This window comes from Myxocyprinus asiaticus, chromosome 23, assembly GCF_019703515.2.
Source record: "Myxocyprinus asiaticus isolate MX2 ecotype Aquarium Trade chromosome 23, UBuf_Myxa_2, whole genome shotgun sequence".
NCBI classification, from domain to species: domain Eukaryota; kingdom Metazoa; phylum Chordata; class Actinopteri; order Cypriniformes; family Catostomidae; genus Myxocyprinus; species Myxocyprinus asiaticus.
This window is the reverse complement of record NC_059366.1, coordinates 41,821,703-41,842,423: the sequence shown is the minus strand read 5'-3', so window position 1 is coordinate 41,842,423 and position 20,721 is coordinate 41,821,703. Positions and strand designations below refer to the sequence as shown.

Genomic DNA, 20,721 nt, shown 5'->3' with positions numbered 1-20,721 from the left:
TTGACAGACATTGCATGGAACAAAATCGCTTAAAGTTTCTTCAGAATTTCTCTTTTTCCTTTGCAAAAAATAACAATAATAATGAAAATAATAGTACTGTTTTCTTTTTAGGGTTAACTTGTCCTTTTCACTTTTCCACATATTAATGCCATTTATTCTGCATTTAAACTAATCCTGTTTTAATCACATTCACCAATTAAATTTAACTTCTAATAGTTCAATGTGAGAGACTGTGAATGAAATTGTAAAAATATGATCAAACAGCCTTGTGTATGTGTTGTCTATTCAGCCTTATATTCAGAGCCAAGGTTAAGCATCCATCTGAATTCCAAAGATGTCACCATCCAGTACGAGACAGAGGGCTACCCTAAGCCAGAGGTCATGTGGCTGGGGTCGGGGGGTCAGAATCTCAGTGACCATCAGGAGGTCTCTTCTACCTCAGATGAAGGACTCTACTTCTTAAGAAGCAGTTATGTGACACAGAATCCAGCATTTAATGTCACATTCACTCTAAAAAACCCTGTTGCCCATCAGGAACTCCAAAGGAATGTTATCATCAGCTATGGTACAAATTACAAGGATAACACACACACACCCACACACACATATATACAGTTGTGCTCAAAATGTTGCATACCCTTGGAGAATTGGTAATATATGTACCATTTTTAAAGAAAACATGAGTGAGCAGGCAAAACACATTTCTTTTATTTCTTATGGGATTCATATTCAACTGTAGGTTATAACAATTATATTTATTTATCACACATTATACATATACAGTGAAATCCTTTTTTTCATATATCCCAGCTAAGCTGGGGTCAGAGTGCAGGGTCAGCCATGATACGGCACCCCTGGAGCAGATAGGGTCAAGGGCCTTGCTCAAGGTCCCAACAGTGGCATCTTGGCAGTGCTGGGGCTTGAACCCCTGACCTTCTGATCAGTAACCCAGAGCCTTAACTGCTGAGCCACCACTGCCCCCTAACAGAATGGCACAACCCCTGTTCAAAAGAATGCATACCCTTATTTCTTACTACTGTGTATTGCCCCTTTAGCATCAATGACAGCGTGCAGTCTTTTGTAATAGTTGTCTATGAGGCCCCAAATTGCAGGTGGTATAGCTGCCCATTCGTCTTGGAAAAATGCCTCCAGGTCATGCAAAGTCTTTGGTCGTCTTGCATGAACCGCACGTTTGAGATCTCCCCAGAGTGGCTCAATGATATTAAGGTCAGGAGACTGTGATGGCCACTCCAGGACCTTCACCTTTTTCTGCTGTAACCACTGGAGGGTCAAATTGGCCTTGTGCTTAGGGTCATTGTCGTGCTGGAAAGTCCAAGAGCGTCCCATGCGCAGCTTTTGAAGAATGCAAATTGTCTGCCAGTATTTTCTGATAACATGCAGCATTCATCTTGCCATCAATTTTCACAAGATTCCCCGTGCCTTTAGAGCTCACACACCCCCAAAACATCAGTGAGCCACCACCATGCTTCACAGTGGGGATGGTATTCTTTTCACTATAGGCCTTGTTGACCCCTCTCCAAACATGGCGCTTATGGTTGTGACCATAAAGCTCTATTTTGGTCTCATCACTCCAAATTACCACAGTGTGCCAGAAGCTGTGAGGCGCGTCAAGGTGTTGTCGGGCATATTGTAACCGGGCTTTTTTGTGGCATTGGTGCAGTAAAAGCTTCTTTCTGGCAACTCGACCATGCATCTCACTTTTGTTCAAGTATCGTCGTATTGTGCTCCTTGAGAGAACAACACCGTCTTTTTCCAGAGCAGCCTGTATTTCTCCTGAGGTTACCTGTGGGTTTTTCTTTGTATCCTGAACAATTCTTCTGGCAGTTGTGGCTGAAATCTTTCTTGGTCTGCCTGACCTTGGCTTGGTATCAAGAGATCCCTGAATTTTCCACTTCTTAATAAGTGATTGAACAGTACTGACTGGCATTTTCAAGGCTTTCGATATCTTTTTATATCCTTTTCCATCTTTATAAAGTTCCATTGCCTTGTTACGCAGGTCTTTTGACAGTTCTTTTCTGCTCCCCATGGCTCAGTATCTAGCCTGCTCAGTGCATCCACGTGAGAGCTAACAAACTCATTTACTATTTATACACAGACACTAATTGCAATTTAAAAAGCCACAGGTGTGGGAAATTAACCTTTAATTGATATTTAAACCTGTGTGTGTCACCTTGTGTGTCTGTAACAAGGCCAAACATTCAAGGGTATGTAAACTTTTGATCAGGGACATTTGGGTGATTTCTGTTATCATTATGATTTAAAAAGGAGCCAAACAACTATGTGATAATAAATGGCTTCATATGATCACTATCCTTAAATAAAAGACCAGATGATCAGTTATATTTTCAAAATCAATGCCAAAATTTCAGAATTTCTGCCAGGGTATGCAAACTTTTGAGCACAACTGTGTGTATATATATATATATATATATATATATATATATATATATATATATATATATATATACACACAAATCAATATTGCATGTTCACATATATCTTTATTTGGGAAGGAGCTATGTAACAAGTAGGATACTTTACATCCAGCCAGTCATTGTTGCAAAACAAACCCCTATTGGATAATACAAATATAGTTACTGAAATGTGGCTTTTGAGAAATATTCCTCATGTTGCAACTTGTCCTGGTCTTGCCAACTTGATTATTTTGGATGGTTAATGAAATCCACCACAGTGACCTCTGCTGTGGTACATCATGGAGGGATTTCATAATTATTAACCTAACATTCCTGATCATTATAATTAAATCTACTAAATTATAGTTGGGTTTCAACAAGGCTAAACTTGGCAACTAGACTAAAACCACTAGACTAAACAAGCCAGCTGCATTTGATAAACAGTTCACCAAAAAAATGAAAATTGTATTTTCTCACACTCATGTTGTTTTAAACATATCTTCTATCTTCTTCTATCTTTAGCATCTCCTTTTGTGTTCCATGGAAGAAAGTTATAGAGTTTGGAACAACATAAAGTGATGAGAAATTTCATGTTTGGTTGAGCAATCCTTAAGACAATAGTGAATGTCTGCAAAAACACTTTGAGTAATAGACATTCACCTCAAAACTCTGAACTCAACTTTTGCATTGTGACATAATTTTCATGACAAGATTTAACCACACTTTGCTCAGAATGTGCTTAAATCTTGCCATGAAAATAATGTCACAATGCCAATTTTTTTTAAATGGTCCTTAAAAAAAAGCCCTATAAGGATTTTTATTCTTTTTGATTTTTGGGTGACATTTTTTTTAATAGATTCACCTTAAGACTCAAATAATAACTGCAATAATGTTAAAAAAAAAATTGTATTTGTTTTTAAACATAAATTTGGGTCTTTTTATTTGTTCATTGTCTATGTTTTATTCTAATATTCATTAGCACCCTTAGTATTGGTACAAATGAATACAAATATTTAAAAAAACATTTTAACAAAGATTTTTAACACTGCAAAAATGTTGTATTCATTAATATTAGTTAACAGGAAATAACAATAGACCATTTCAAGGGTGTAAACAGTAACAAAGGAATGTCTTGCCCTGAAGCATTTCTGGTAGCAGTATTTTTATACCCAGAACTGTCAAAGTAAAATGACTACTGCATACTTTTAAAGTCTAGCTTGAACAGAACAAATAAGATAGAGTACTGTGCAAACGTTTTAGGCACTTTTCTTCAAAAATAGGATGTCTTCAAAAATAATGAAATAAATAGTTTTCATTTATCACTTAATGTCATACAAAGTCCAGTAAACATAAAAAAAGCTAAATCAATATTCTGTGTAACCACCTTTGCCTTTAAAACAGCACCAATTCTCCTAGGTACACCTGGACACAGTTTTTCTTGGTTGTTGGCAGATAGGATGTTTCAAGGTTCTTGGAGAATTCACTACAGTTCTTTTATCTATTTAGGCTGTCTCAATTGCTTCTGTCTCTTTATGTAATCTCAGACAGACACGATGTTCAGTGGGGGGTTTTGTGGGGGTCATGACATCTGTTGCAGGGCTCCCTGTTCTTCTATTCTAATCTATTCTATTTGCAAAAGTAATGTTTGGGAGTCTAACATTTATATTTCCTACTGACACACTAAAGTAGCAGATACAGGTTTCAATACAAGTTAAGCTCAGTCGACAGCATTTGTGGCATAATATTGATTACCACAAAAAATAATTTCGACTCGTCCCTCTTTTAAAAAAAAGCAGAAATCAAAGTTACAGTGAGGCACTTACAATGGAAGTGAACGGGGCCAATTTTGGAGGGTTTAAAGGCAGAAATGTGAATCTTATAATTTTATAAAAGCACATGAATTCTTCCATTAAAACTCATATTATTTGAGCTGTAAAGTTGTTTAAATAGTCATTTTTACTGCTGTTTTGGGGTTTAAAGTGTTATATCTTCATGGCAACGAAGTTGTAAAATTGGATATAGCTTTACACAGAAAAGGTTAGTAAGCAATTTTATTATACTAAAATCATGTTAACAACACATATTGTTTATGTCTTGTCCATATCCTTGTGAAACAGTGAGTATTTTAATGTTTATGGATTGGCCCCATTACTTCCATTGTAAGTGCCTCACTGGAACCCAGATTTTTACTTTTTTAAAGAAAACGAGGGGCAAGTCAAAATTCATTTTTGTGGTAATCAGCATTATGCCATAAATGCTTTCAATTGAGCTTAACTTGAATTGAACCCGGAGTATTCCTTTAATAGATTTTACACTCAGCAGATTTACGCATTTTAATTTAATAATATAATTCCAATAAATTGATAAAGTTAAAATGTTTCGTTTTTTTTTTTTTTTTACTTTATTTTGATAAATATTTCTCTATTCTCATTAATACATTTTTCAAAAAATATTTTAGCTGATTTGCGCATTTTAATTTCATAACGGAATTTAATTTAAAAAAAAATTATATGTTAGTTTTTTTTGTTTTTTTTAAACTTTATTTTGTTAAATATTTCTCTGCACACAAAGACTATTTGTAATATTTATGCATTTCAATTTCCTAACAAAATTACATCAAATTGAATTGTGTAATGTTTAACAAAATTAAATTGATAAAACTTAAAATATTTCATATTTCATTTTATTAAAGATTACTCTATTCAATTTGAAGGAATTTTGTTATGAAATTAAAATGCGTAAATCTTACAATTATTTTGTGAACGATTAATCAGTCGTTAAGATCCTTTTCTGTCTTTTTACTGTAGATGGGAACACAAGCTCCAATACATCAGTTGTGCTTCTCTCCATACTGTGTACTATCCTTCTGTGCTCCACTGGTGTGTTATTTTGGCGGCACTGGCACGGCAAGTGTTTATCTCGTGCTTTACTGGACACATCTACAGCATTGCGCTCATGATTTATGAACACTAACTACTGCAAAAACAACTGAAATCATTCAGCGGCTCCAACATGAAGTTTTGTATTTCATTTATTTGCAGCTTTTATTGTATTTTACTTCTGCTCTAACAAGCTTTATGTAAATTAGGTGTAGAAGACAATCTCGATTACATTTAAAGTTGAAGTGTGTGATTTCAGTGCCACTAGTGGCACCAAACTGCAGACTGGGCCGGACATGACAATATTGGCTCAGCCATTGGGGCGAGTTTGGGGCAGGACCTTTTTGTTGACAAAGGTGAACGGGATAAGTGTTTGAACCTTGATTGTTTGCATGAGGTTTTTGTCAGAGACGCTAAGTATTACTTTAACTTGATACTCAACAGTATGAAATTAGATTTTAATGATGGTTCTTGTTTTTTTCACTTCATTAACTTACAAAAGTATAAACCAGATAATGTATAATTTTGACTGAAAATGTAAAGCTTGTTTTTATTTAATGTTTTATACAGCAAAACAGTTATTTTGAAATAGCAAACAATAAAAAATAATGAAAGACAACCTAAAATATACAGGTTTTCAGCTATGTAAACACATCTGCATCACAAGTTTACAAAATTACATTCCCCATATATTCATTACACATGGAGGGTACTATCTTTTAAAATCATGTCAAATAAATAGAAGACTAAGTATTTGGCTTTTTGTATTTCTTTCTTTCCTAAATATCAATAATGACGAAGATCTCTGGTTTCTCTGTGTTGTGTACCTGCATGGCAGAGTAGGTGATTGCTTTCACTTCTGTGCCCTGTGAGAAATGGAGAACACAGAAATCTTGAAATTCTTAAAGGGGTCATATCACGAGGAATCACATTTTTCTTGATCATTGAGATAAAGTTAATTTTGCTAAGTAAACATACTGTAGCTTTAAAGAAATATTCCTGGTTCAATACAAGTTAAGCTCAGTTGACAAAACTTATGGCATAATGTTGATTGCCACAAAAAATTTTCAACTCGTCTGTACTTTTCTTTAAAAAAAGCAAAAATGGCGGTAACAGTGATGCACTTTTAAATGGAAGTTGACACAGCCTACTCCCAGAAACTGCTACTGCTACACACATGGTCTTGGCAAAGAAAAACTATAAAATAATACAAGCTACTGTTCACCAGAGGTGGTTTACCTTCAACTTGAAAGTACATGATCAGTGCAAATATAACACAGATGTGATTTTATAACAAATACCTGTGGGTGTTTAGTTAGATTAAATTCCTCGCCCCACCTGCAAATAAAAGAGAACAAAGAAAACAGAAGGAAACCATTACACAATATTTTGTAACAGACAGCATAATAGTCTCCTGTCATTACAGTGCAAAATGTGTGAATAAATGATTACCACAAATTCATGGTGTTTTTATTTTGGAATTTGAGAACTGGTTCTAATTTAGAACTGGTTCCATAAAAAAAAAGAAGGCCAACAATTCACTAAAAATGTTTTTTTTATTGGTCTTATGATGTATTCTAATTTTTTGAGATAGTGAATTGGTGGGTTTTTGTTAAATGTGAGCCAAAATCATCACAATTAAAAGAACCAAAGACTTAAACTACTTCAGTCTGTGTGCATTGAATTTATTTAATACACGAGTTTCACAATTTGAGTTGAATTACTGAAATAAATGAACTTTTCCACGACATTCTAATTTATTGAGATGCACCTGTATATGGAAATGTCCCCCGTCAACAATACATTGTGTCTCCAACTTCACATCTAATAATTGTTAAAAAAAAAAAAAAAAAAAAAAACTCATCTGGTGAATCATTATACAAAAATGGACAAAATCCTTAATCTGATAAATATATCACTTCAGCTCGCACTTGATTGAGAAGAGGAAGAAGTCAGCTCACAGCACTCCAAACTTTCCGAACAGCTTCAAGTGATTTAGATCGCAAAGTATGAGGAAATTATACAAAAATACAAAATAAGTAAATACAGAAGCACTCTCGTTGTGAAATAAAGTGGAGCTGGAGCTGCCGTTCTGCTTAAACAAAACTTGCGTGTCGAGCGTCTTTAAAGGAAACACCCCGGCGTTATATCTTTAATGCATCTTTTTTATAGTTAAAATAATTAGGTAATTAAAATAATAAAATAGCAGGTCATGTAAATAAGTACAAACTCCGAAACTGGTATTTCTCTTTGCCCTCAGTGCCGCTTCTATGAGTCGCGTGAAGTGACCCGATCTAAGGGGGAGAGATTAAAACTTCATCCCGGCTGATGTACACTCTGTCGTGGGGACGCTTGCTGCACCTAGATTATAACGTGATGGCTCGTGACACATTGAATCATAATATATGCATCACTGTGTGTTTCTTATAAACTTATTTTCAAGATACATTCTCTGAAATCAATTCTTAATATCTTATATGTTGCTTCTATGTAAATGTACATAGAACATTACCATTTGAAATGGAAAACAAGACAAATACACTTAGTTTTAACAATATAATATTTTGCAGTGAATATTTCACTGAATTAAACTTAATAAAAAGTTTTGTTTCCCCCTTTCATTCAGTGAATGTCATTTAGAGGTATTTTTAAAAGATGATTTTGTCCTCTTTATTGTTAGTAAACATGTTTAATACAACCTTTTAACTCTCGGCACAAGCTGAATAGTCAGTTAAGAGCTAATGATTAATCATTGCAATAATCGCCTGAATAGTCGAATAATTGTTCTAATAATCGTTAGATTAGTCGATTATCAAATTAATCGTTAGTTGCAGCTTTACTGTGTAAACGCTTTTTCGTAACATACAGAGTATGCCACTTCTGCAATGCTTTTGGAAAGGAATCTGAATCAGAATAATTAAATTCTTATCGATTCCCATCCCTATTTTTATCAAAGTAAATCATTCCAGTACAAGCTCGGGAGAATCAAGGCCTTGTTCGATCATACACTCAAAAAAGTAATTTTAGTAATTTTCTCCCCCTTTGGAATGCCCAATTCCCAATGTGCTTTTAAGTCCTCGTGGTCACGTAGTCCGGGTGGCGGAGGACGAATCCCAGTTGCCTCCGCGTCTGAGACCGTCAACCCGCACATCTTTTCACGTGGCTTGTTGAGCGCATTGCCACGGAGACATAGGCTTCATGGAGGCTTCACGCCATCCACCGCGGCAACCATGCTCAACTCACCATGCGCTCCACCGAGAACGAACCACATTATAGCGATCACGAGGAGGTTATCCCATATGACTCTACCATCCCTAGCAACCGGGCCAATTTCGTTGCTTAGGAGACCTGGCTGGAGTCAATCAGCACACCCTGGGATTCAAACTAGCGAACCAGGGGTAGTAGCCAGCGTCTTTTACCACTGAGCTACCCAGGCCCCCTAAAATATATTTTTGAGTGTACTGAACTCTGCTCTCAAAATAGTTTCATTTTCTAGACAGTTTCCTGTCTGGCCAAAATTCCAATGTTTCACATTATTGTTAAGTAAAAGTCAACAAACACCAGCTAACATAAGCACCTGTGGTTCAAAGATTTCCTCTGTAAATCCCTAAAGAATGAATGAGAATATTGCACACTATAAAAACATTTGCTGGAAAAGTGGTGCCTCTTTCAGGGTGGTTGAAACCAGTGAACCAGTGAAATTCCTTCATCCTTTTCCCAAATATTTGTTTAAGCTGATGCTGGCAGTCCAGCTTCATATTCCTAAAGTTAACTCATATAATGTTCCAATCACAAGTGTACAAGGTGTAAACAGTGTCCAATGTTTTTGTGATAAGATCTCTCAAACAACATTTGGAGGTAGTCAGAAATGCATGGGAACACATCGCATCTGTAGTGTAAACGCAGTGACTACGCATTTTGTTAAAACTGCATTTGAGATGCATATTAATAACAAGTGTAAACGGTGATCTATCTCAGCTCCCATTTGTGATGGGTTCACCCGAGACAGATGTTAATACAAGGTATAAACAGGGCCAGTGATGTGTAGCACATTAGCTGTTGTACTGTCAACACAAGTGACGTCAAAAATGAAAGAGAAAACGTGATCTTTGGCACTGCACACAGGGCCGTAGCTGGGGCCCCTGGCTGTGTATTGCTTTGGGCCCCCTTCCTATTAAAAAATACAGTTTAGAATTGGTTGTGGGGCCCCCTTAGACCTGTGGGCCCCTAGAATCATTACCACCTTTCACTCCTGTAGCTACGGCCTTGACTGCACACAAACATGTCATCATGATTATATGACTTGCCCGCCCACTGATGAAATGTTTTTTCACTTATTAATCAGAGATCAGATTTTAGCCAGGATCAAGATTATGATCATGCAAGAATTTCCAGTGAAATTGATCCAGCCCATTTTAGCAATAATTTAGATCTAATCTCCAAAGTATGTGAATTATCACCTGCAAGGAATTGTTTCTTCCTGCTTGCTGTCTGGCTAGGCAGACAATAGAGAAACACTCTCTGACAGAGTGTGAGATACTTGTTTGTTTGTTTCTTTCATTTTTTTATGCCATGCCAGCTTCTATGGCTATATTCAAGGCGAGAACCAGGTTTAGTTATTTAAAATAAGTTAAATGAGGTGTTTAAGATGAATTTTTCCTAAAAACCTTAAAACTAAATTTGGATTCACTTGGATTAAAAACCTTTTCAAAAGAATCAGCTGAATAATACAGGTTCCTCAGATGTGTAGAGGTATGACAGTCCAGTAAAATATGTTTAATGGATTGTGGGTTCTGACAAGATGAGCACTTCGGTGAATTTTCTCCTGATAGTAAAAATTGGTGTGTGAGTCTTGTATGTCCTATCCGGCATCATGTATAAATGACTTGATCCCAGCGATTATTAAAAGGGAACACATATCTTGTTCTAACAACAAGATTTATTTCTCGTAATTTGTTGTTTAAACATTGATCCCACTCCTACTGCCATTTGTTTATGATATTTACATTCAGAGTTGGTTTCAGATCTGTGGAAGGTATAGGGCATTTTACTGGTTCAGCAGACAGTGCTTCTCTGGCAGCTCTGTCTGCTTCATTATCGGAGATTCCTGAGTGTCCAGGTACCCAGCAAAAAATAATATTAAAACTCTTTGTTCAAGAGATGACAGTTTGATTAAAATCTTCAAGATTGTTGGGTGATCAGTTTTAGTAGCTTCCAATGTGCCAAGACATGATTTTGAATCAGTTATTATTAAAAAAAAAAAAATGTTGTGGAGCAGTCTCAATAAACTTCAGTGCCAGTACTAGAGCGTTTGCCTCTGCAGTGAAAACTGAGCTTTGGTCAGGGATGCGTATACCCTGACACAGTTGGTTTGTTGCAAAAGCTGCTGCTACTTTATTTCCAGATTTAGATCCATCTGTGTATATTGGGATATGTTGTGGGTATACTGCTCTTATGTCCAGAAATTGTTGAAGGAAATCATTCGGATGCGTTTTGGATTTTTGGTTCCTTGTTAAATCCAGATTGATTTTAGGCTTTTTGAGAACCCATGGAGGAATTTTGCAGAAATGTGTCTGTTCCACACTGTTTAGATCCACTTTCAAATTCTCCAGATGGGTTTTTATATGTGGGCCAAATGGACGAATTAAACTTGTTTTTTTTTCATATATTGTTGAATGTTGAAGTGGGAAAACTGCTGAATAGGCTGGGTTTTCTTTATTTGTTTTAAGTTTGGTTGCATATTGTAAGTCCAACTTTAGGCATCTGATTTCCAAGGAAGGTTCATTGGCTTCCGCATAGAGAGTTTGGATTGGTGATGTTCTGTAGGCTCCCAAAGCTAGTCGTATACCTTGGTGGTGTACAGTGTCCAATAGTCATATGTATGACTTCCTAGCTGATCCATAAATGATACTTCCATAGTCCAGCTTTGAGCGTACCATGGTTCTGTACAAGTTCATGAGAGTTGAGCTGTCTGCTCCCCATTTGGTTTTGGATAAAACCTTTAAAACATTCATAGCTATAAAACATTTATTTTTTAGTGATTTAATATGAGGAATAAAAGACAGTTTGTTGTCAAAAGTGATACCAAGAAACCTGTTCTCTTTAACAACTTTAATGGGGACTCCATCCATAAACAGCTCTGGTTCATTGTGTAGCGAACGAAGCAGACAGAAATGTAGACGGATGGTTTTTGTTTGTGAGAACTTGAAACCGTTCTGTGTTGACCAGGAGTGCATTTTGTTTATCTTCAATTGGATCTTTCGCTCGATAGTATTCATGTACTTGCTCTTGTGGCAAATGCAGATATCTTCTACATATAAATTACAGAGGACATCAAAGCCAATGACTTTTGGAATGCTATTTATTTTAATACTGAAGAGGGTTACTGATAGGATACTTCCTTGAGGTACTCCAAGCCCTTGTTTATGTAGGTTAGACAAGGTGTTTGCTATTTTAACTCTAAAAAGTCTGTTCGATAAAAAACTTTCAATGAAGATTGGCAGTCGACCTCTAAAATTAATTTGGTACAAATCCTTTAAAATTCCATGTTTCCATGTCATGTCATAGGCTTTCTCCAAATCAAAGAAGACAGCTACAACAGGTTCTTTTCTGGTAAAGGAGTCACGAATATAGCTTTCAAGACAAATAAGGTGATCTGTAGTGCTTCGAACTTTCCTGAAACCACATTGGGCGTTACGATTCCAGTATCCTGACCAGGCAATCATTAAACATCCTCTCCATTGTTTTGCATAAACAAATGGTTAAAGCTCTAGGGTGGTAGTTTATGGGGTCATTATGGTCTTTTCCTGGCTTTGAAATAGGTATTATTTCTGCTTCATGTCAGGCAGATGGGATTTTTCCCGATAACCAGATAGAGTTAAAAATTCTAAGGAGCATTTTCAGGGAAAGGTGGGGTAGATTCTTTAAAAATTGATAGTGGATTTAATCCGGTCCAACAGCTGTGTCGTGGGATTTTATAAGGGCTCTGTGTTACTGGAGCCGAAGCTAATCTTTTCTTTTTCTTGTTGTGCAAGAAAAGTTCAATAAGCAGGAAGACAGTTCTCAATAGATGAATTATTTCCTAAAGTTTTTGCTAGAATGTTTGCAATTTCTTGTTTTGAAGTCAAGTTTAGGAGTGTGCCATGCTCTTTGATGAGGACCGTTGTTTTTTCCCTTCATTTTCCATACCAGGTTCCATATTTTGTATGATGGAGTACTTGTTGTCATGTTGGAAACGAATCTTCTCCAGCTTTCCTTTTTAACTTCATTTATAATTCGTCTCGCTCGTGCTCTACTCATCTTGAGTTTGATAAGATTTTCAGTTGATGGATGTCTGAAGAACAGTCTTTCAGTTTTTTCCTCTCTTTTATAGCTTCCTTACATGTATCATCAAACCATGGAAGTCGTCTATGTTTTATGTTTAAAGATGTTCTTGGGACTGTTATCATTAGCTATAGATACGAGCGTTTCAGTGAACTTTTGTGTAGCATCTGGCCTGTCATCTGGAAACCGTGTCAGTATCTCATGACAGAGGGTTTGAAATTGATACCAATTTGCCTTTTTAATTTGCCATCTTTGTACATTTGTTTCTTCCTCTCTGCCTTTGATGGTTACATTGATTGGGAAATGATCACTTCCACAGAGGTCATGCCAAACTTTCCATGAGAGGTCTAAAAATAATTCAGGCTGACAAATTTTAGGTCGATTGCAGAGTACGTTCCATGTCCTGGATGTAAATAGGTATTCAATCCATTATTTAAAAGACTTAAGGTGTGGTTATCTAGAAAATCTTCAATCTGCTTTCCTTTTGTGTTACAGTGATTACTACCCCACAAAGTGTTATGACTATTAAAATCTCCCATGAGAATAAAAGGAGATGGGAGTTGAGCGATAAGGTGATCTAGGTCCATGTGTGTCAAGTTAAAATTTGGAGGAATGTAGATAGAGACGACTGTAATGGTTTTCTGCAAAGTCAGGCGTACTGCTGTTGCCTGTAGGTTGCTATAAATATTGATATGAATATGGATCACATCTTTTCTTATTAAAATGGTTGTACCACCGGAAGCCCGCTTATCACTGGGACCGAAAGTGTTAAAACTTGTAAAATTTTTAAAAGAGAGAGAACCGTCTGGTGGTAATTGTGTTTCTTGAAGACATATGGCTAGAGGGTTAATAATTGCTGTTAGACGCTGCAGCTCCGTAAAATTTGCCCTGATACCACGACAGTTCCATTGGATGATATAATTTTCCATTATCTATTAGGGAGAATAGGGACAGTTTTCTTGGTTCTGCCTTTAGGGGATGGACTTCTACTATGGTATTCATTCTCTTTCATTTCCACATCTTTTGTTTGTTTTATCTTCGAGGCTTCATCTTGGGATACTTTTGATTGTGAAGAACTTGCCTTACCATTGTTTTTATTTGCCTTTTGGTTTCCTGTTATTGAGCTCTGACTGGAGTGAATGTCATTTAGAAGAGTTTCGCTCTGGGTTTCTGTGTTCTTCAACTTTGGGGGAATATTACTATGGTTAATGGTTTGGGGTTTGTCTTTATGCATCCAGGTGATACCTGTCTGGCAGTCTATTGTTCTCACAGCTTTTTTCTGCAACAGAGGCGAAGGTTTTATTCAGTGTAAAAACAGGGACGACATCCACCATTTTCTTTTCTTCGAGGTAACTGATTCTCTTAGTACACCTGATCTTCTGTATTTCCTTTTCTTTGATTCACATGGGACACTGTTTTGATGCAGCTGAATGGTCACCTGAGCAATTACAAAATTTTGATGGTTTTTCACAGCTCCCTTTGTCGTGGCCTACCTCCCCAAAGTTACAACAGTTTTGTTTGTTGTTGCAGCCATTAGATCCATGGCTGTATTTTTGACAGCTGAAACACCGCAGAGGGTTGGGTACAAATAAGTCCACTAGAACACTTAAGTATCCAATTCGAAGTTTATCTGGGATAAGTGGTTTATTAAAGGCGAGTATGTACATACCAGTTTTAATCGTTCGCTCTTCTCTCTTGATTATTATTCTTGTGATGTTCATTATTCCTTGGGTCTTGAGCTCATGTGTTATTTCTTCTTCATCCACATCATCCAACTCTCTAGTTTGGATTACTTCTTTACTGTAGTTTAAAGTTGGATGAGGAGATGTCTTTATTTGAACTCCAGCTAACATGCTGGCATGTAGTAGATTTTGAGCAATGGCCTTTTTACTGCATTCCACGAGAATCTGTCCAGATCGTAGTTTTTTCACTTCCTTTACTGTTCCCACTATTCCTGCAATACCTTTTTGTATAGTGAAAGGGGAAAGCTTGATGATTGGAGAATCTGCAGCAGCAGCTTCAATGATGAATTTTGGCCAGTCATCATTACTCGGCACAAGAGCACGTCTATTTTCTGAGGTATTGTTGGTATCCAGGTCCAAGAAACTTTTTTTTGAGGTGTGTTTTGTAGCCATGTTTTGGGTTTTTAGTTTCATCATCTCTGCTCCCCACCCACCTTGGAGCCCAAAAGTAAGGGATGCACAGTGCCGTGGATCTCCAGCAGATTATGCATCAGGGATACAAGGATGATATACTCAAGCAAATGAGCAACAAGTTGCTCAGTTTACTTCATTGAACCTTAGCCAACGCCTACTGGGAATCTGAGAGATATTTGATGTTCAGCTATCACAGAGTATTCCCAGGGCATGTCTTGACCAGCTGACCGATTGGATCGAGCCATTCCAACCTCCCGCATAGGTGAAGTAGGAGCCAAAGTACCGTGTTGAAATAGTGGAAGCCGCAGCAAACCACATTTCTCAGGGACCAGGATCTCTTCCTCCACCAACACGGGTCGCAACTCATGGCAAACGAGTTGTCCTTTTCCTTATTTCTTATAACAGAAATGGGATAATATAGATCTATTTTACTCCAGGTCTTTACAAGAGTGATGGAAAAAACTTTCTGCTGTAACCCTAGCAGGGGGGGCTTGAGGGTTGTTCTCTTTTGCCTAAGGAGACAACCCTAGCACTACGGAGGGAAGGAGCGTGCCACTGTTCCTTTCACGGGCTACCATCATAAAGATGGGTCCCGAGCCGTACCTGGGAGTGTGAGATACTAAACACATGACCCGAATGAAAACAGCCAAAGAGACCTGCCCTATATCTGTACATGAGCTCATTAGGGGCCAAGCACTTTTGGGCCAGAAACATACTTTAAGCAAGTACGCACACGCAGATGCGAGTGCTTGGCAAATGTACTGCCAACGAATGGTCCAGTTGAACATACTAATGTGTGTTCTTGCGTTACTGTAGTGGTAACAAACCTAGGCATGGGGGTGATAGAGTTACCTCCAAAAGTCTCTGCCATTTAACTGGATGTGTTATTATTCAGGTAAATTGCTATAAATATATTGACTTTAACATACTTGCTCAACAATACTCTCTTCAAACTGTTGCTCCGACATTATCGTAGTTGGGTTAAAAGAGAAAACTCACAACAGAAGCTACAGTGCCCCTTGTGGCAACGTTGAGAATGCGACGCATACTTGCATTGTATTATGAATTGCGGTCTGACACATTCTGGAAATGCAACATAGCACGATATCGAGCTTGCGCCACTAGAGGGGTTTGTGTTCATATACTTGTGTAGAGTATGCTTTAGCCTTTAGTGTTCTGCTTATTAGCATTATTCCGCCCCTAGAACCACATGGTAAAAACTTGTGAAATTTGGCACACTGATTGGGGAGGTTCTCATTACAAATGTTCGGCAAAATGCTTCTCATTACAAAACTTGGCCTAAATGCTTCTTTGCTCCATCTATTTCTAGGGGCCTGCAGAACACCATGTTTAACAATTTTTCAAGGTTCTCAAATTCAACAACAGGGGTGCTATGAACAAAAACATCTGCACATCCTTATGTAAGGATGAGTATTATCATAATTGCTGCTTGTAGTGACATTTTATCATTTGAATGGCATTAGAACTCACCCTATAGAGCGAATTCTGAACTGCATTCTGTCAATGTGCACAACCTTCACCTCCTGTAGGACAGAGAATGAGTTTATTAGAAACATTACTGAGTTCTCTGGAAGAGGAGTGTGTGTGTGTGTGTACCTACTCTGGGAATAAAGAATAGGTCAGCACTGAACTTGAAGAGCCAATCATCCAAAAAATGAAAGAGGAGTGACTCCATGTCCTCGCCTGAGAAGAGAGAGAAAAAAAAAAAAAAACTTTTGGAGTTCACCAAAACAAACATTCAACTTCATTTTAAAAAAAATATATAATAGCTGAATTCCTGATGAAGAACTACACATCCCATGATCCTGAAGATAAAACATCCACCGATCAGAGAATCGCGGCAAACAAACTGCAGCAAAAGAGCTCTGCAGTGACAGTCCACTCCCATAACAGCCAGTGAATGATGCAGTTGATTCAGTCTCCCTACACTCTCAAACTACTTATATATTTGTTTGTATTTTAATATTTTGTAATAATACTGAAATATATTGTTTTTATATTTATAATCAATAACTTGACATCAAAGTTTTAAATCTTCTCCATCATTTGCTATGCTTCATGGGATTGCAGTTAATTCCCTTTTGAAAGACAGTAAGTACACAGTCTTATTCCTTTTTCAAATAAAAGTTTGTAATGCTGTGGCTTACCTTGGAGCTGGTTGGTTTCATTCATGGCTTAAAATAGAATTTGTTTAAAACCCTAAGGAAAATGTAATTGGAAAATCCTTGCAAAACCAAGACTGTTGCACTCTATTGGTTTTCTTTCTCACAGCCACTTAAAGTATGCATGTCCTCCCTAACCTTGCAGCCCTGTTTGTCCTCTGTGGCTCATTTGGTCTGTGATAACATGCTGATATAGCAAATTAAACATTGCAGCTGTCTCTCTCTATGCACCTGCGAAATCATCTTCAGATTATGCACAAGAAGTGTCTTATAATGGCTATGTGTATTAGAGAAGTTCTGCTTTGTTATTCATTTCTTCCCAATGTTTTTACTCTTACAAATGTACAGTATCTGTCACCAAAGGTTCCACTTCGTGTTCTGCTCCCTCCCACACAGAAGTTATTTTTTTTCTTAGGTTAAGCTCAACAGGAGGTTACGAAGATTGACTTTGACTTGGACTTGTACATACTGAGAACGTGGATGGTGATTTAAACTGCCAAGCTCCAAAAAGAACCAAAAAAAAAAAAAAAAACACCATAGAAAAAGCTTATTAGCCTTTTGGGCTAGAGGTCTGAGCAGAACTGCTTTTCCCATCCCACACCTGCCTGCTCCCGCTAAATTTTACTCCATGTTAACCCGTTCTCTGCCCAGAATGATTTTCTTCCCATCCGCAAATACACAAATTTACACAAAGAATGTATTATTTATTGCTATTATCAGATGATGTGTGAAAATTATGCCACTCTGACTTGTCTGAGGTTGGTATTTTAACACTAAATTGACCATTTCCAGTCCCAGCTTAACATTTAAGTGAAAACACAGAATGTAATGCTCAATGTAAAGTTGTGCTCAAAAGTTTGCATACCCTGGCAGAAACTGTGACATTTTGGCATTGATTTTGAAAATATGACTGATCATGCAAAAAACCTGTCTTTTATTTAAGGATAGTGATCATATGAAGCCATTTATCATCACATAGTTGTTTGGCTCCTTTTTAAATCATAATGATAACAGAAATCACCCAAATGGCTCTGATCTGGTGTCCAGATGATATAAAAAAAGCATGGGGAAAAATTCAACGGATGAAAGATAGAGATTCAAGAAACACGTCATGGATTATGGTTGTTTTATCACACTGTAGAAAATGGGAAAATAAAACAACTAAAGACAATTATTAAAGAGATAAACAGTGTTGGGAAAGTAAGTTAAAAGGGATTCAAACCCAGTGTGATGAATTAAAATATCAGCTGAAATCTCCTGACATAACTAAAAAGTCACGAGAATTTGAATCCGATTCTGACAGTGATAGTTTCAGTGACAGTGACGCTGATGATACAGTAATCCTTCATCCACTTCATATCAAATTTCGAAGGGGCAGGAAAAAGAAGCATCCTCTGATGGTAAAGAGTGATGATGGAAAGGAGCAAGTTAAACAACACGAAGTTCAAGTTCCTAGTTCAAATGAATACAGATATGAACCTCCTACTCCAAAAGAAATACATGATTGGTCTAAGAAAGTAGGACATTTTAAGAAAGATCTCACTCTGCACTGGTATGCGGAAATAACGGCTACTCATGGCTACCTATAAACTGGGCATGTTGTTGTTATTTAGGGTCGCTTGTAACTCCACTAACTGTAATCACTATTAATAGTACAGGACATTTCCTGGAGACCCACTTACAACGCAGCGTCTCCTGATTCTCTTAGAACAAAATGTGCAGTAAGCCAAACAAGGTCAAGTGGGACTCAACATTTTTGGATGGACCTAGCTCCGTGGTATGGTGCCGTATACAATGCTCATGCGATCGACAATTTTAGTTTGGAATTAGAACAGTTTGCTAATATAACAATTAACAATTTTTCATTTATGACACAAGAAATGCTAAACATCAGACTAGTAGCTCTTCAAAATAGGGCAGCTTTAGACTACCTCTTAGGTGGTGGTGTTTGTGCATTGTTAGGTGATCTACGATGACTGAGTCATTAAAGGCACGTTCTGGGAAAGGATGAATGGTGTTTGTGCATTGATAGGTGATCTACCACGGCTGAGTCATTAAAGGCACATTCCGGGAAAGCATGAATACAGTCTGAATTTCTTTCCCACCTTCTGATTCTACTTCTAGAGTGTCAATGGGTTCAACTGTTTCCGTATCAGTCATGTAGCCAAACATTCCCATAGCACACTGCTCAAAAGCCTCTTCCAGTGAATCTCCCCAAGAATGAATCCTGAAGTGAAAACAAGAACTATGTCATTGTTGCCTTGAGGATACATAGCAATGTCATATATTTAGAATTGAAATGTGTAATTTCTGCGTCACTAGTGGCATCACTCAAACAAACTTTACACAATGCACCTTTAAAATAGTTTTTCCCCTTTCCCTCCCCTCTTTACACGTTTTGCTAATAACATTACCATTCATTAGTGTGGATTTACTTTATTTAAAGAAACAGTACACAGATAAATACTCACTGGACATCTGCAGTGTGGTCAAGATCTGAAACAAGTCAAATCAAACACTGCTTAGAAACTGATAGTGACATGATGTTGATTCATACTAAAATAAAAACTTGATAAATAACAATAAGTAATAAAATACAAAACAGCAAACATTGGGCAATAACAGAACAGAGTTGTTACTTTTAACAGTTCTGTAAAAGAGGCCAAAAACATCTAGTTTTCATTTTATAAAGGATTAAGATTAAGAAGAGTTTAAATTCAGAAAAGAGCAACCCAGAACTATTGGAATTCTTATTAAAAAGTTAATTATACAAGATGATGAGATTCTTGATATTGTGTTTTGAGTTATATTAACATGCTTTGTTATGCTTTAGCATTTTTATTATTATTATTTTCCCTTTAAGAATAATACTGATATTAATAATGGAAGGGACATGAAGTAATTTGAATTGAATTAATCTGAATTAATGTAAGTACTTTTATAAAATTATAAATCTCACATTTCTGCCTTTGAACTCTCCAAAACAAAAATTGCCCCATTCACATCCATTGTAAGTGTCTCACCTCCTTTTATGCTTTTTTTTTTTTTTTTTAAACAAAAGGAGGGATGAGAGGAAATTAATTTTTGTGGTAATCAACATTATGCCACAAATGCTGACGACTGAGCTTAATTTATATTCAACCCAGAATATTCCTTTAAAAAAAATGAATCCCTGTTTAAAAAAAGATGTTAACATTTTACTTGTGATTAAGAGCATATTATCAAAAGATACAAAACAAATTATATGTTGGTCCTATCACTGGTTTAATTCACACTAACCACGGCATATAGTTCATTAATATTAATTAGTTTGTGCCGACGTAAACTCCATGGAGCGTTCTGTCATGTGACCTAATTAATATTCATGAGACACTGGCTAAACATTCGTTTTTAGCACTTTCCCCGTAAAGTAGTACTTTAAAATCACTGTCATGTCTATGACAGACTTTTCAGTACGTTAAGGTTTACTACGTTTACGTATGTTCTGTTTTTGTTTCTCAGTAGTGGCTTTACACGACGCATGCAAAGTAGTGAATTTGTTCACACTTACACTCATACTTCTTGTTGATTGGAGGATATTTTGATTTTGTTGTTTTTTGCGCTTCCGTAAGGTCAAGTTCGCGGTCATTCATTGTGATTTTACAGCTGAAAATGTATTTCCGTGTAAACAACATGCAATAATTGACTATGAAAGTTGATACTATGAACCTCCCAGTTCAAAGGGTAGCTTCTTCTTCTTCTTCCT

The 20,721-nt window shown here is 36.8% G+C and overlaps 2 protein-coding genes across 3 annotated transcripts in view; one reads left to right on the top strand and one right to left on the bottom strand.

Annotated features, from left to right (window-relative positions):
* Positions 1-6,061, top strand: part of LOC127413549 (CD276 antigen-like) — a 21,957-nt gene extending 15,896 nt beyond the window's left edge. For both annotated transcript variants that reach the window (XM_051650789.1, XM_051650788.1), the window contains exons 3-4: positions 290-565; positions 5,243-6,061. In XM_051650789.1, coding sequence (XP_051506749.1) covers positions 290-565; positions 5,243-5,394 — 428 coding nt within the window. In that variant the 3' untranslated portion in view covers positions 5,395-6,061. The remainder of the gene's footprint in view (positions 1-289; positions 566-5,242) is intronic.
* zbtb8os (zinc finger and BTB domain containing 8 opposite strand) lies at positions 5,835-20,721 on the bottom strand. Its single transcript, XM_051650808.1, has 7 exons — positions 20,527-20,721; positions 19,448-19,472; positions 19,082-19,203; positions 16,415-16,497; positions 16,285-16,337; positions 6,616-6,652; positions 5,835-6,180 (listed from the first exon to the last, which is right to left on the bottom strand). Exons 1-7 carry the CDS (start codon positions 20,648-20,650, stop codon positions 6,094-6,096), a joined length of 531 nt encoding a protein of 176 aa, XP_051506768.1. The 5' UTR covers positions 20,651-20,721; the 3' UTR covers positions 5,835-6,093.